The sequence below is a fragment of the Melanostigma gelatinosum genome (assembly GCF_949748355.1).
Source record: "Melanostigma gelatinosum genome assembly, chromosome: 4".
Taxonomy (NCBI): domain Eukaryota; kingdom Metazoa; phylum Chordata; class Actinopteri; order Perciformes; family Zoarcidae; genus Melanostigma; species Melanostigma gelatinosum.
The window spans coordinates 27,757,018-27,774,047 of NC_136637.1; the positions used below are offsets into that span (position 1 = coordinate 27,757,018).

Genomic DNA, 17,030 nt, shown 5'->3' on the forward strand with positions numbered 1-17,030 from the left:
GCCGGGCCGGCATGCTGGTGCCTGAGAGCGTGCCCCACTGGCTAGCTAACGTCCGCCACGCTGCTCTGCGCTCAGACGGCGGTTACAGCCGGGAAGCGTAGCACCCTCCCTCCGATTCTCCCTCGGGGGAAACACTGTTGCTGTTGTTTGCACCGTCAGCGCTGTAAGCTGTCACCATGATGAGAAGCCGAGCAGGATGGAGGAGGAAAGGGGGTTTGGATCAGTCTGGGCTCATGACTCACTCGCTCATGGCTCTGCCCAGCTCAAACACACAGTCACGCACACACACACACACACACACACACCACTACTACTACTCCAGAGGCTTCCACTTCCACTCTGGCAGCCGGGCCATAGACTGCGGCCTGCATGTGCTCAACTGTAACACGAGGGCAATCAAGCGAGGCTCCCAGTCACATAGTGTCGAGTCATCGTCAGCCGTACGACCGACTCAATCACCATGATGCCGTCTTCACGTGCAGCCACAGTCAACCTGTCCCACTTCTACAACCACGGCGGTTCGGAAGACCGGGTAGAACGACGGCAGAGAGGCTCAATAACACAGAGACGCCAAGATAAACACACGCACAGTTCACACCTGATGTAGTCGCATAGTGTCGCTATAGGTTGACTTCTTCTGCCCCCGTCTTCACGGTGGAATGAGCTTAACCATTAGCTTAGCACCAGGCTGAAAAGCAGTTTCATTGCCCTCTCTGGTTGAACCAATCAGGTCTGTTTCACCTCTGACCACCTCAAGAAGTCTGTTTCCATCCTCCTGCTCTGATGCACATTTTCAATTCAAAGAAGAAAAAAAAGTGGAACTTCCGAAAAAAATCACAAAAAAATAGATAAATTAAATGGGACGCATTGAAAACAGACTTATCAATTTCAGGATGATGTACATGAAGGATGTGATTTTAAAATCCACTGACGCTTCAACGCCACAAAATAGACAAAAGGAGATTGGTGCGGAGTGATGAGGAGACTTTAACGTTCCTCATATGAAATATGGAAATGCCATATTTCCATATGGTCCGGCGTTCCACGCATGCTCACTTCCTGAACCACACTCCACTCCAGTGGGTGACGGTGATGCACCGTAACGTTGTTTTGCCAGGGCTTCAACATCATTTGTTTGTCTTTGTTTGTCCTTTGAGACAAATGAGGGGACGTGTGGGCACAGCATCTCCTCAAAACAAGCTTCTGTTTTGTTGTCTTCTTCTTGGCAAACCAGGTGGAGGTGCATACACCACCAGCTAAACTGCAGTGTGGAAAGAAACCGGAGCATGCGCAGTCTGCCTGTTCATATGCTTTGAATCCACAGGAAAACGCACAAAACTTGGGCTGCACGCTGACGTCCAGCCTGCAAGGACTTTCGCAATGGGTTGATGGCATCTGACTGGAGACATCTCTGCACCAACAAAACCGTAGTCGATGGAAACATGCATTTTCTTTTGACGTTTTTCTTGAAAGTCAGGTAAACTTTGCACAGCATTTGAATGGAAACTTGGTCAGAAGTTTGCTCTGTTGCACAAGTGACGTCACAGAAGCAAAGTGAAAAACGCTCCACGTCAGCGAAAACAACATTTTCAGGGGGGTGTTAAGTTGCTCTTTAAAGATATCCTGCGGAGTTTTCTTGTCCACAAAGACATTGATGTTTACATTCAGAATGTATCACATAAATGCATTTATTTGTGTCCTTGAGGCCTGAGAAGTGTGTTGAAAGCGTTCCTTTCCTTTTATGACATTGGCATGTCTGATTTTATGTAAATATTCTGAAACACGCATTGCTTAGGTGCATGTTTCCTCCACCGACTGTTAATCAGATCCACGGCATGAAACCGAGGAGCTGCCATTCAAAAGACTGCTCCATGAGGCCACAGTAGCGGTTAAAAACTCCACAGGGTGCCTTTAAACTTCCTGTTAATCCCACCAGCAGTGAGCCGTAGAAGTAGTTCATTCTTCGTTTTTACATTCGATCATATCCCTAAACGTTTTCTGGACAGATTCTGTCTGTAGGAGACAACAGTGACTGTTCACCATTTCAAGTCAGTCGCCTTAAGGCATCCAGGAAATTCACATCTTAATGCCGAAATGTACTATTTTGTTTTATTATAGCAGAGATAAGGCATCACTCTCTTTGTGAGCCCCAATACATTTTAATGTATATTAATGTACTGTGTGTGTGTGTGTCTCACGTAACACAACTTGTTATAATTATTATTTACAGAATGTTACGCAAGAGCACTTCACATAGTATGCAGGTACATCCGCCCACTCGGAGAAACCAGCAGCTCCGAAGAGGATCTGTGCTGAGATGGGAAGTGTGTGTGTGTGTGTGTGTGTGTGTGTGTGTGTGTATGTGTGTATGGGGGTTATTGCTCTCAATAATCTCAGAGGTCATTCTGTACTCCTGAAGTGAAGGCATAGTCATCCTTATTGCTGTCTCTGTCTGTCTGTCTTTCTCACACACACACACACACACACACACACACACACACACGCACGCACACGCACACGCACACACACGCACACGCACACTTTCTGTCCAATATGGTGAAGAGCATTTCGCAACATCTAAATCTGTAACACAGAGAGACAGTCAGATGTTGGTTCATTTGCAGGGCCTTTGGTCTCAGAGTCCTCTCATCACTTCTGGCTCTTCCTCTCCTCCTCTCACGTCAGTCTGTCACACCTGCATGCCAGGCTTGATCAGGTCCCCGTTCCCCTGGTTTCCTCCTCCTCCCCCGCCCATCCCTCCCCTGTCGTCCTCGTCGTTGCTGTCCTGCTCCTCGCTCTTCCTCTTGCTGTAGCGCTCGTACAGCACCATGAGCACGCCCATCACCCAGGCCGACACCGTGCCGGCCGAGAAGATGACGAAGCCGATGGCGATGAAGAAGAGGTAGTCCCAGTAGCCCAGGCCCTGGTGGCAGTCCGCCCGCAGCTGCATGCCGACCTCCGCCATCCGCTGGCCCGCCAGCTCTGGGGGACTGTGGCAAACTGTCTGGCCCTCGTCTGGAGGTGAAGGAGAGGAAGAGGAGGGAGGGAATGAGGAGGCAGAGAGGGTCGAGGAGGGAGGAGATCAATGAGGAAAGATAGAGCATAAAAGAATAATCAGTACATATGGTGGAAGATGAAGGGCAGAGCATCAGGAGAGGCAAGGGAGAAAAAGGATGTAATTACTCTAGAGAAAAAGGTGTACAACACACACACACACACACACACACAGCCGTTATCCATGCAGCGATAACCTTTGTGATAAATGATCCCGTGAGACGCTATAGATTTCCTCTGGGTAATGTAGGTCTTTGGTGTCTAGGACATGGCAACATCATTATGCTGCACACACACACACACATGCACAGAAAGGTGAGCAGACATGAATGCAAATATCTGACACACCAGCCCTCCCACCCTCTCATACACATCACCAACACCAACAACACCAACAAATCCCTGTGCAGCAGCAGAGAGATGAGTGTTTTCCCCGACAAAACATCTGTCGTTCATAATGAGCAATATGATAACGAGCCGGTGTGACTTCAGACCGCACAGGGAGGCAGAAACACCACACACTGTAAAGTGTGTATTCAGGCCGGTCAAAACAAGAGAGAGAGGTCAAAGGCTGCAGGGGCCGGGTGGGGATTCAGCGTCAGAGCTCCAGAGCTCCTCCAGAGCTCCTCCAGAGCTCCTCCAGAGCTCCTCAAGAGCTCCTCCAGAGCTCCTCCAGAGCTCCTCAAGCAGCGCTTATTGTGCCGCGCCGCATGCTTTCACTCTGCTACAGTGGCTTTGCAGCATGAGAATGTACAGCACCCTCACATATATGAACTAGTGTGAATGCAGAGTGTTCAGAAAAGAGAAGAGAGGCTCTACGTATCTCAGAGATAAGAGGAGCGCAGGATACGGTACGCGCTGTTCATCTGACTTCATCTCTCGTTTCAGGATAATTCCCATGCTCCTTCGCTCCCAACCTCGCTGCTTAATTGTATGATATGATCTATACTTCTGACTAATACTTGCCACGGCTTTGTGAGCAGTTGAAGGGAAAACGCTTCAGCGCGCAATTGTGAATCGATTATGAAACCAAGGACTCCGAGCCCAGTTTGGTCTCTGTACCTACAGTACACATAACTGACTTAAACCCTTTAATTCAATTCGTATGGATTTTATTCCCCTAATAAACTGTAACCCCGAGGCTGAATAGTCTGATTACTCCGACTGTACGTCTGCAAGGGTTAAAAATACTCGTTCGATCAAGCTGGTGTTTTGACAAGGCTGTGGAGGAAAACGTCCACAGAACATGTGCAGGGGTTTGATAAGGTTCTTGATCAATACCGACCTAACGATCGGCTCTCCGGGGAGACGTTGTCTCACATTCCAAGGAGACAGTTGGAGAGCGGCAAACAGTGGATTGACCCAAACACAAAACAAACAGATGAGGAGGAAGCAGGAAGTATGCAATGATTGATTTGAAATGGTTTACAGGTTAGAATCCAATCAAAGTAGTATTTATCACACTACTGTACTGTAAGTGTTCATTTTTCCCATTACCTTGGTTTTAATGAGTTTTTTGGCGCCATAAAAAAAAGTGTGTTTGACGTCACGATTGACAGCTGTGGTTCTCTCTCGCTAACGAGCTCGGCTCGCGATTGGTTGTGGCGGTGTATGGGCGGGGCCTGGATACTGCCGCTCGTTCACTACTGCGCGGCCTCTTGGCTCCAAATCACGCCACGACATTCTGAGTCGTGTCCAGAAGGTAAAACACAAGTTGCGACGTCTCTCGAGAGTTGAGGTCATAAAGTTAAGGTTATGCATCGAATAGAAGGTTGAGGTTCAGTCGGTCGTCGGCCAGCGAGTCTTGCACGAGGTTTCAGATGCTTTTGATTTTCCATTTTCCATTTTTTCCCACCATTTTTCCATTCACCTTCTATAATGTGAGGACATTTACAGTTTGTGACATGATGTGGTGTGAGCGAACGGCCTGAGAAGGACTATGCACACAGTAGATCAGGTATCTGGGAAGTAGCAGGCGGGTTATTGAGTGAGCAGGGAACATCATGGAAGTGGTTTTGGTGATTCGTGATTATTGATGCGCTAGTGTGCAGCTCTTCAGTAGCAACAGACAAACCGAGGATGATCCAGGAGACAGACACGGCAGACACGCTATCTTAACCCAGTTTCCCTCGGTAGGAGGAAGGACATGCAGAGGCTTCCCTTTCTACTCTGCCTCTCCTCGTCTCACTTTCAGCGCACTTCCTCAAGTCAACAAATAATCATGAGATGAGCGAGAGAGAGGCTCATGCACCACTTTGAAAAACAACGGCTGGCTTTCAGTCTTTGGTTTGTTTCGTCCTTCTTGTTTCTGTCTCTTCCTATTTTCTGTGTCCATAATATGACCCTTTTTGTGTGTACTGCAAGCTTGCCTCAGGACAGGTGTGAGGTTTGTGTGTGTGTGTGTGTGTGTGTGTGTGCAGGGAGGTTACTGCCTGTTACCTCTTACAAACATAGCATGCATCGCTGAATGCTGGAGCAGTGAGTTACAGACACAAACAACAGCAAGCAGGTCCCTCGGGGTGTTTGGCTCTCAGTCACTGTTTTCCAGCACCTTGCACCAACCCAGACTTTGTCCACAGTTCTTGTCTCCTCTCAAAGAGAAGCGTGATGAATGCCGGCACAAATCTCCAAAACAACTTTCAACCACAACTTGGCAGGTGTAGCTGAAGTTCTAAAAAAAGGTTCCTTTGCAAAAGGAAGATTGAATCCCGGATTACAATTTACAACAATTTATTGATCTTTTGATTATTGGCCGATAATTCATACGGAAATCTATCAGGTACAAGAATTCTGAATTTCACACTGCAAACACTTTTTTTTGTCCGTTGCCAAAGAGCATTTCCGGCTGCATTTGAGAGAGAATTGCCTCGGACGAGCAGAGATAAGAGAAAATAATTTGAGCATGACTGAAGAACACAGGAAGAGGTGGCAGCCGGGATGATTCACTCTGCGTTCAGCCTCACCGTCTGTTTCTCTGTCACTCAGTGTTTTCCCACTCGTCCCATCACTCAGGCTGGGAAACCACTCAGACGTCGTTCTGGCAGGAAGCCCTTCACATTCTCCCTGTTTGTGCCTGTTTTTTCCCCACCGGCCCGTCGTTCCTCAGTCAGAAGTGCTTTTCTGTGGCTGCTTGTGAGGCACTTGTTCAAAGATGTCGTTTTGTAAATCTGTCTTTAAAATGTTTTTAAAAGAGCCCAGACTTCATGATTGAGAGTTTGGACAGAGTCTCTGCAAGTGTTTGCCAACTTGAGCTAAAATGTACCCTGATTTCAACTTGCTGTGGCACCGATTTCCGTCTACATACAGAGAATTACAACACTCATGAACTATCTTTAAGTCTCTGCATGCGCAGCACTATAATAATACCACCAAATGGAAAGGAGACGAGTACCTCAGGAGCTAAACTCAATGCATAAATTAGATTAAGAAAGTCAAAATAAGGAGATAAAGATGAGTGCGTCCTCTCTGTTCCTGCAGCCTGAATGTGTCGTCTGATTCCTGCAGTCTCAGGAAAGTAGTTGCAGCCTTGAAGAATTCACACTTGCACGCTTGCATGCTGCACTGCAGTTTCCATATTCCTGCACCTTAAACACGCACTGCCAACAAAATGCTGCAGCATAAGACGGATACGGGTTGCCCCCCCACTTTGCCCTGTTACGACGAGAGTCTGCTCTGAACATGAATCTTTGGCAGCATTTCTCTCTCGGTTAGTTACTGTCTGACTGTCGTCTCTGCCCTGTTTTCTCCTCCGGGACAGGACGAACAACATGGTCGAGGATGGATGACTGTACAGGCCTACTGGGCACAAAACCACTACACAGACATGCAAAACGAGTACCAAAAGGGGCAAAACAACCAAAGAAAACTATAAACTATAAAAAAACAACTACAAAGAGAGTCAAAATGACCAAAGACACGCATAACAACTACAAAGAGACTCAAAGGAACTACATAGACACGCAAACGACTTCAAAGTGACTCAAAACAACCACACAGACTTGCTATATGACGACAGAAAGAGGCAAAGCAACCAAAAAAACAACTACAAAGAGACTCAAAATGACCAAAGACACACAACCGCTGTCCGATAAGTAACGACTACAAAGGGGCAGAGGCTAAACAACTGTAGCGGAGGCGGTGGGGCCCCATGTCTGTGCCCAGGGGCCCACTGCCTCATAATCAGCGCACAAACACGGTGGTCAACTGTCTGCAGAGCATGAGAGGTGGTCTCATGTAGAGGGGGAGGTGGAGGGTATACACTCAGGAGCTCAAGCAATTGCTCCTGTGCAGGCGCTCTGCACCGAACCTTGACCTCTGACCTCCCTGTGGATGCCGGCTTCCCGAAAATAGGATCCGATGAGGTTTTTATTTGTGGCCACATACGATGATAACGGGCAGATTTGGTGTTTTGCAGGTCAGAAGGCGTCCGGACGTTGAGGTTACCGGCGGTCCACCAGCACAAAGCCGTCGATGCCCAACGCGCTGTTTGTTGCAAGAGGTCAACGAGTGTTCCCGGCAAAACGCCAGAAACCAAACTCCAGAACGCCGAGAGGTGAACTGACTGTCAACTCATAGCTCACATTCATGCACATACTTCATTGCCTTTATATCGTCCCTGTAAATAACATGAGTCAAGGGGGTGACTCAAATAGCCGAGCGGGAATAGGACGCACACCATGTGGGCGCAAATGCTCGGAGCAGCGAGTCGGTTTGATTCCGGGCTGGCCAGATCTGTTTTTGCATTCCACTATTTTCTATCCTCACATTTCTTGTCTCTCTCCATGATCACTATCAAATAAAGGCCTAAAAAGTCATTTAAAAAATCATAAAACAGCTAAGTTAAATGTCTTATAATGAAACTAAGTTTCGGACAGCTGTCCTTCGCTCTTTACGCACAATATGTGAGAAAAACATTTATATTTTTGTTTCTGATTTGGGGGTTTTGACACATATTGCTTGTGTCATTTTTCGGACATTTGTGCCAATGACGAATGTGATTATTGTCTCGGTTGTTTAGGATTTGGCTCCACGTTTGATTCGTTGTTGTAGCGTTTGGTTTTAGCTCGTCGTCGTTGCTGACGAAGGTCCGTGACCGAAACATGATGAACTCTGTGGTGTCAGTGTGCAGGAACTCAACCCTCTCTTTCACAGGATCTGCTTCAACAACCACATGTGCATTCATCAACATTTAACCATAGACATTCAAATAACCGGTTACAGTGTGGACATGTTCCAAACTATATTTTACAGGCGACTGCTCACTGGACGTCAGACTTTTTAGGCCCCTCCCCTCTTGGCGCAGCTCCAGCACCTCGCCGTTTAAACGCACCATACGGGGGTTTGGCTAGGACTAAGAATAGCTGACCTTTTCTCCATCACATCCACCACGGGGCTGAACGACACACGCCTTCTGATTCCTCTCCTCTCAAATACGGCATTACTCAGACTACAGCCACCCTCCTTTCCATCATTTCTCCATTAGATCCCTTCTTCCTCTGGCGGAGGATCAGTGGAGAGAGAGAGAGAGAGAGAGCGAGTGAAGGTCAGATAGCAACAGCTCTCTCTCTCTCTCCTCTTCCCTCAATCGCTTATCAGTCCTCTCTTTATCACCTCACGCTTTTCATTCCCACTCTGGCACGCTTAACATGTATTCTCCCTTCAGCCTTTATCACCCTATTTCTCTTCTTCTTCTTTTTCTTCTTCTTCTATGTCCTTCCATTTCTCTCAGTTTTGCTCTGTCATCTTTGCACTCTCCCCTTCCCTTTTCCAATTGCATTCTCTTGGCTCGCATGTTGGGTGGACACACACACACACACACACACACTGTCTCACACACCTGAGCGACCTCGCCTCCGTGCCTCAGGTGATCACATCACAAACACACCCACACGAGCGTCTCATCAATCTTGGTTTCGGAAATAAAATGCACAGAACAGAGACCTAAAAAACATCGGCAGGCCACACCACACAAGTAGGCCGGCTGAATTTGATCCGCTTCTCCGCACCAGATGGGTCCGAGGAATCGTTCCAGCTGATGAATAATGTATCATCTACCTGTATTAAATTGAGTCGATGCCTCCTTGTCATAATAAATGTTTTAACGGAGTGACAGATCTGGGGCGCAGACGACGCTTTTGTCTTCTCTCCCACTCTCTGCATCTCTCTGTTGCAAAAGTCCGTCTTAATCTGTTTGCCCAGTTTTTTCCCCCGTCTTCTCTCGTCTTTTCCGTCCTCTATTCTTTCGTCCTCTGATCTCGTCTCTCAAGTCATCAACGATTCGCTTTCATTTTAGGATGAATCAAGTTCAAGTGGCGTAAAAACCTCTAATTCCTCCCGGTCGCTGAACCCGTGGCCCTCTTCTCTTTCTCTTTTTATGAATATTTAACTCTTGCCCGGTGCGTGGCCCTCCGCTTTGGCTCTTTGCCTCTGGGTTTGTGAGCTGTCCAGGCCACCGACGAGCAGCCAGAAATACCCCCCCCCCCCCCCAAAAAACACATGCGAGTGTTCAAAGACACAGTTACCTTCACTGAACTCCACAGGAGCCAAATCGACTGTTTTCTTTTTTGGTCTCCACCAACTCCTGAGTGAAATATCTGTCTCTTTAGCTGCTAAATGCTGCGCTATGTGCAGCAGCGAGTCCCTCGCTGAGTTTCTGTCTGCTGTTTGGAGCTGAGCAGATAGTGTACAGGAGCTTTTAAGAGCTTTTTTCTCTGAAAACAGCTCTATGAAAGTGGGGAGAGAACCAGTCAAATGGCAGCCGGACAGCTAAATAACAGGCTTTGAGGAGAGCTGCATATTCAGAGGATGATGCTCACCTCTTTCACATCGTCACATTGTTTTTACATTGTCATTTGACAGATTGTTTTTGTAAAAAATATTCGTGATGGCAAGCAGGCAATTCCCTTTTAACAGGGAGGACAGACCTGGCTCGTTTCGTTCCCCCAGGATTGGCGAACTTCCCCCATGAACGACACGTTTGCCTCTATATTTGTTATTCTATTTACAATATATAGAATATTATACTTTCTCACTTCCTCCCCCACACGACTGAAACACACCTGCTAAGCTCGCTGCTTCCCTGAAGAGCCACACGATGACTTTGAAGAGTAAACTTACTGAGACACTAGAGCAAACACAAGACAATGCTGTAATAAGACATCACAACTGGAACGACAACCTCCAATCTGACAAGTGAAGTGCCTTCAACTTGCATTCTCTCTAATGTCCATCAGGGGGCGCCTCCTGCTACCGCAGCGTTGTCCGGTGTGGGAGTTTTTCTCTTAGAACTTTAACCCTTTCACAGTTTGTTTACAGGTCATGAAAGTTCACTGTCGCATCTTTTGTCGCCTAAAAATTGCATGCAGCGTTGGGTTGGACTTAGCTCCACCCTCCCGTGTCACTTCTGGTTGCAGAAAAAAACCAAGATGGCGGCGGCCATAATGACAACAACTCGAGGCTTCTAAACCGTAGTCCACAAACCAGTGGGTGACGTCACGGTGACGACGTCCACTTCTTATATATATGTACGGGCTGTGATTATCAGCTGTGACTCAAACAGGACAAAGCGAAACAATAAGCTGCCGGTGTGTTGTGTCACTTACGATTCAAAAGCCCTTCTCTTAGAACATTTTCCTTTTATGCAGAAATGTGTTTGTGTAAGTACTGGGCTTCTAGTGGTATGAACAGCAGAGCAGAGTGCGTACAGTGTGTGTGTGTGTGTGTGTGTGTGTGTGCCAGTTCTTGAGCGTACTTCAGTGCGGTGTGAAGGTGGATAACTACTTTGGGGAGCTGCTGTCTTCAAGTGGCCTTCCATCTCAAGCCCCTCGTCTCCTTACAGTAATCTCATTCCTGTTTCCCACAAGCCCCGGCCTCAGGGTCTCCTCTCCTCCAGATCACACACTGACTCACACACACTTGACTGTAGTGAGTCACTAGCACACACACACTCACACACACACACACACACACACACTCACACACACACACACACACACCACACGAACACGCTGTCCTGAACGGGAGATAGGAGTCCAGCTTTTTTGAGCATCATCATCAACCATCTGGACTGAAAGCGCACGACGGTGGGAGCGCCAGCGCACACACAGGTACATGCCGTGTGTGTGTGTGTGTGTTTGTACAAGTGTGCAGATGGGAGAGGCTAGCCAGAAAGAGAAGAGAAAAAAAACAGGTACAAAAGGACAAAATCATCCTCTCAGCATTATCTGAGAGAGGCAATGCAGTAAGATCAATGTGATGTTCTCAGACACTGTTTCAAGACCAGTTCACCTGGAATTAACTTCTACCAGCAAAGCATCAAATAGACGGCGACGGTTTCCAAATAAGCGTAACACAAGTGTGCTGATTCGTTGGGTTAAACTCGAAACATTATTGAGACGTGAAGGGCGGATTGTGTTGCGGAGGGACAGACATCTTCGGATTGCTCTGACTCTGAGGTCAAACCATTCGCTCTGGAGTCCGAGTGTGTGTGTGTCTGGCAGAGAGAGAGAGAGAGAGAGAGAGAGAGAGAGAGAGAGAGAGAGAGAGAGAGAGAGAGAGAGAGAGAGAGAGAGAGTCAACTTGTGGCCATGCATACATATGCACAAACTAAAAGGGGAGGGGGGCCATAAGTGGCCCACTGTGAGTTGACTGAGTTGAACGAGCGCCCACAATCACATTATCTAAAATGAGCCGTTGTGACAATAACAAACGATGAGACCTTGGAGCGTCTCTGGCTCGTACAGGCGTATAGAGGAACAGAGGATCCCCGCTTCCAGAGCCAAACTGACAAGAGACCACCTGCAGGAGGTCAGAGGCCGACACCTGAACAGGAACAGGCCTCGTTTTACACGCCACTTTTTGGGATGTGGTCTTTTAAGACAATAAATCATCTTATTTTTGATAGTTTATAGTGTGTGTGTGTGTGTGTGTGTGTGTGTGTGTGTGTGTGTGTGTGTGTGTGTGTGTGTGTGTGTGTGTGTGTGTGACACTGACAACTATGTGTTGACTTCATCCATCCTCACCTTGGAACTTGAAGCCCTCGATCTGCACCCAGAGGCAGAGGTCCTCCGTGTCACAGTCGCAGCTCCACGGGTTCCCGCTGAGCCCCAGGGACCGCAGAGTGGGCAGGGCGATCAGGCTGCTGATGTTGAGGGCCGTCAGGTTGTTCCGGCTCACGTCCAGCACCTGCAGAGCCATGTTCTCCGAGAAGGCGTCCGGGTGGATCTCCCCGAGACTCGGGTTGTCCGTCAGCCGCAGCATCACCAGGGACGCCAGGGGCCCGAAAGTCCGGTCCTCGATCTGCAGCAGCGTGTTGAACGACAGGTCCAGGTAGGCGAGTTTCCGCAAATTCCCGAAGGTGGACTCGGAGATCTCGGTCAGGGAGTTGTTGCTGCAGTCCAGATAGACCAGATCGGACAGGTAGTTGAGCTGCAGCGCCGGAAGGTCCCCGATGCGGTTGTTGGAGATGATGAGCTGCCGGGTCGCCAGGGGCAGGTCGTTGGGGAACCGGGTGAGCTCCTGCCCGGCGCACTGGACCACCAGCTGGTCGTCGCACACGCATCTGTCGGGGCAGCCGGCCGTGAGAGCCGGAGACGGGGTCACCCCCATCACGAAGACAAAGAGGAAGAGGAGCCGGAGGGACTGGGCGCTGGGCTCGGGCAAGAGACGCATGACGAGGCCACCCAGAGCGTCATGAACTCGGGCTGAGCTGGACCAGGACTCCCCGGCGCTCTCCGGGCATCCTGCATGGGTGTGCGGAGCTGAGAGAGACGCGAGGGGGCTGCTCAGAGTGTCTGGCTGTCGCTGCCTGGAAGCCCGGCTGCTGTTTATATCCAGCCTCTCTTTCTCTCTCTCTCTCAGAAAGACTATCGGTCAGTCACTCACACGCGCTCTGGCGCGCGACGCTCGTCGCAACGAGACATTTTTCTTTTTTCCTTTCTTTCAGAAGGTGACCGAGAGACGCTTCTCGCTCTGTGCGTGAGGATCGCGCAGCTTACCGGACTTCGTCCCGCGTGTGAAGACCACAGAGAGCTCTGGATGTTGTCGGTGACTCATCTTTGGGAATGAGTTGTCTCCTGCAGAGTGCGTTGTTTATTTACTTTCCAAACAAATGCCATGACAAAAGAATCCAAAAATGCTGGATGTAGACTCCCCGCTGTATGTCCTTGACTGTGTTGGTCTGAGTGTGTGCGTGTCGTTCACTGCTGGCCGGCACACGAGTCGCGCGATGGAGAGAGTTGCGCGTGCTTCTACTCCTGAGCTCAGACCGCTTCTGTGCTCTGACTCTCCGCTGCGCTGTGGTGATCCCACTCTCCCCCCTCCCGCCCCCTGCGCTCCGCCTCCCCGTGCGCACCGCACACACTCTGCAGCTCTGCACACACACGCGCACACACGTGCGTGCTTTGTGTTTGTGTTGCGCGTGAGTTGGCGCTGGTTTGATTGCAATGGTGACGTCAGCAGGCGGCGCTCTTCTTGCTGAGAAAACCAGGCGTCCAGAGGAACTCAAAGTAATGAGAAGACAGGTTCTCTCTCTCTCTCTCTCTCTCTCTCTCTCTCTCTCTCTCTCTCTCTCTCTCTCTCCCTCTCTCTCTCTCACTCTGTGTGCACGTGCGCAGCATCCTCTATTTAACAGGCCTATCTTATCCCATGTGGCCCAGTGTCTCCTCATTCTGTCCCCCCAATGTCTTGTTGACATCAAATTGGATTATTGTGTGTTTTTTTCTTTTTTTTGTCAAACTTAAATATTTTATTTGGGAAGTCACACATTCAGGCGTCCACATTTTGCTGCCAACGTCTCATCACTGTGTCATTCAATGGAACAAAAGCAGTTAAAGACTTTGGATTAATATGACGGATTCATTTAAGATGTCTTGCATTTCAATGCTAAATGGCGTGATCGTTGCCATCACAACCATAGATTTGTCATGCTGGTATGTTCCTTTGACTGCATAAATAATAATGATTAGCATGAATAAATAATGAATGATTAGCTGTAATTAAAGTCATTAAAGAGACTTCAATATTCTAATAATTAGTATAATTACTGATCATTTACGAGCTACTCCTTTTTGGATGCAATATGAATGCATTTTTTAAGAGTGCTTTCTTCAAGGGTCAAACAGATGTCACTGTCATTACATCATTACAGCCAATCAATGAAAGCTTTTATCCTGTTTTCCCAGATGTTGTGTAATTCAGACTTAAAGGGAAAGCTCGACATGTTTCTTTCTTATCTTACAAACACCAGCGCCTCTAACGTTCACCGATCAACACGTTATATCTACTTTATTTAATTGGTAAAACGACAAAATGATGCTTTACAGAGGGTTGTGACTGTTTCTGCAGCTCATTTTCACTGTACAGATATGAAAGTGGTATATATTATTTCATCAAGTGAATTTCCCAAAATGTGAAGCTATTGCTTTAAAGTTTCCAGCCAGCATGGGCTCAGTACTTCCCTGAGAGGAGGTTGTTAAATGATTATCGGGGTAGGAAATAATTAAATTAAATTAAGTTTAGGAAAGCTCCGCCGAGTGCAGAGCAGCCTGGAGGGCGAGAACGAACACCTTCCTGATCCCTCCGTCGTGGACTTTGCTGTCTAAATGGCCTCTCCGGATCGTGTTCTCAGAATCATTAACGCGACTTTCCTCCCTGACTGACTGCTCCAAACGGTGTCAGCTTCCAGAGGTGCTTGTGTATTCCCATGTTAGTGTGTGTGTGTGTCAGTTACATGCTATTTGGAGGTCTTGTGTTTGTAAGGTTGTGTGTGTGCACTTTGTGTTGTTTTTGTCTGCTCGGATGTTCCCTTGTGAGTGTGTGTGTGTGTGTGTGCACGTGTGGGCCTCATCTTTACTTTTTAATAAGGGTGCACGCAGTGTCGGCTGTCAACTGCCAGACAGCCGGTCTGATCCTCGACCTCCCCATCAGAGGTGTCACTCGCCGTCACTTCACAACCATCACCTCACATGTTGTAGCTTCTGCTTTGGAGGCGTCCCTGGACTAAACAATGACAGGTTCAACGTTTTCCTCTGCCTCTTTCTCTTCCTCCACCTGTAGCTCTTCCTCAGTGTGGCTCAGTATGGCCGTAACTCTTCTCCTATCCTGCTCCACCATCTATCCACTGAGTCAGAGGCTCTTTTATTCCTCCAGCACAATAACCAACTCCATCATTCTAATGCTAAACCAAGAGTGCGATCCTCCATCAGTCACCCTCACTGCCTTTATACTGGATGGTGTGTGTGTGTGTGTGTGCTCTGAGAAGATGAAACATAAAAACACAGCATCTGAAATTGACATTTTATTTTATTTGTGGCCTATAATTCCTCAGTAAAGAATAGAATTGGTTGAACATCGAATATAGTTTAGTTTAAGTGCTGTGCATGGATCATTTACTGAACATGCTCCACATTACATGAACACATCTTAAGGGATAATTATTTATGTTGTTATTATACAATGTTTTAAAATGTGTTAGTACATCTCGTCACTTCGTCTACCTTCCGACGTTCCTTCCCCGTCTGTCGCTCTCAGCTTGAAGCCAAATTATTCCCGCTGAACTGAAGACATTCCTCTTTAAAGTTACTACAGGAACTTTTATTTTGCGTTGATTCTGGCGCCCCCTGTGGACAAAAGCTGCCGTGCTTACACGGGCACCACCACTTTGTGTCGTAAAGATCTGCAGCTGCCAGACTCCCGTTAGAAAACCTCTCATTTTACTGCAGGGGGGGGGTCTGACAGTCTGCCGCACTCAGTCCTGGTTCTGGATCTCCACGTGCCTCCCTTCCCTCCCAGCATCGTGGTTTAGGCAACAAAACCGCTTCGTCAGGTTGCGGAGGAGAGCGTGGTTGACGTTAGAAATAGCCGACAGACTCCTTTGTATGTCTTTCTGTTTTTTGTTTTTTCCTTTTTCTTGGCTTGTCGCATTCAAGAAACAGAGTTAGTGAACAGTGAAAATGTTACAGCGGCTGCTTCTTTTTATTCATGCCATGTCCACATTACTCCGTTTTTACTACGTTTTTGCTACGTTTATCAGTCTCTCTTTCGAACTCGTTGCCGACTAATTTGTCGCGATGTTCGGGCGCTGCTTGGACGGAGACGGACAGAATTTGTGGCTGAGATGACAAAGAAAGCGCAGGAAAAGGGGAAATTAGTGCGTCACATTTCCATCACTGCCGCTCATCGAGTCATTTGTCTCGGGAATAAATGCCGATGGTAACCTTTCCCCACGACAGACAAAAGCCAGGTTTAAGTGGGGTTCTTTTTTGTCCAGTGGGAAATGTGCTACAGCGACATTTTCTTTGTTGGATCAAATTATGGTTGGTTTTGTTTTTTTAATGAGATTTGTTGGCAGAAAGTAAAATAAGTGGAATAGCACCAGGCGCTGATGGGTTTTGCTTCTGCTGTAACAGCAGAACTGATGTGCACTTCAGTGGGGTTGGTGTGCTCACGTAATGACAGCCCCACTCGTCTGACACTCACAAACAAATTCACCCCGAATAAACATTTTCGCTTGTATTCTTTATCTCCCTCACTAATCCTCCCACTGCGAACACACACACACACACACACACACACACACACACACACACACACACACACACACACACACACACACACACACACACACACACACACACAAACAGGAAGAGACACGGCAGGGTTGTTTTCTTCCACGGTTTCATCAGTAAATTAGCTCCGAACACGAGTTAAAAACAGCCTTGCCTCAGGGATGTTTTTCTTTTTTTTTTATCATATTTGACTGTGCGATAAAGTCCATAATTGTAGACTGAGCTTAAAAATGGAGAACTATGTGTTTTTATCTGTGATAAAACGTCAGACGCACTGTACATGCCCCGGGCCCGGCGCTGTCTCGCTCATGACAGACAGCTCCAGTAACAGGACGCCACTCACTCCCTCTGACTCATGCCCGGCCTCGTGCCCCCGTCACCAGGCCCGAGCTCGGCCCCGGGCTTTGATGA

At 47.9% G+C, this 17,030-nt stretch overlaps 1 protein-coding gene across 1 annotated transcript; it reads right to left on the reverse strand.

Annotated features, from left to right (window-relative positions):
- Nucleotides 1–2,689: 2,689 nt before the first annotated feature.
- On the reverse strand, nt 2,690–12,723 carry lrrc52 (leucine rich repeat containing 52; the record flags this gene model as incomplete). The annotated part of the gene is made up of 2 exons (XM_079267803.1): nt 2,690–3,015; nt 12,075–12,723. 2 exons carry the CDS (start codon nt 12,721–12,723, stop codon nt 2,690–2,692), a joined length of 975 nt encoding a protein of 324 aa, XP_079123929.1.
- Between the last annotated feature and the right edge of the window lie 4,307 nt (nt 12,724–17,030).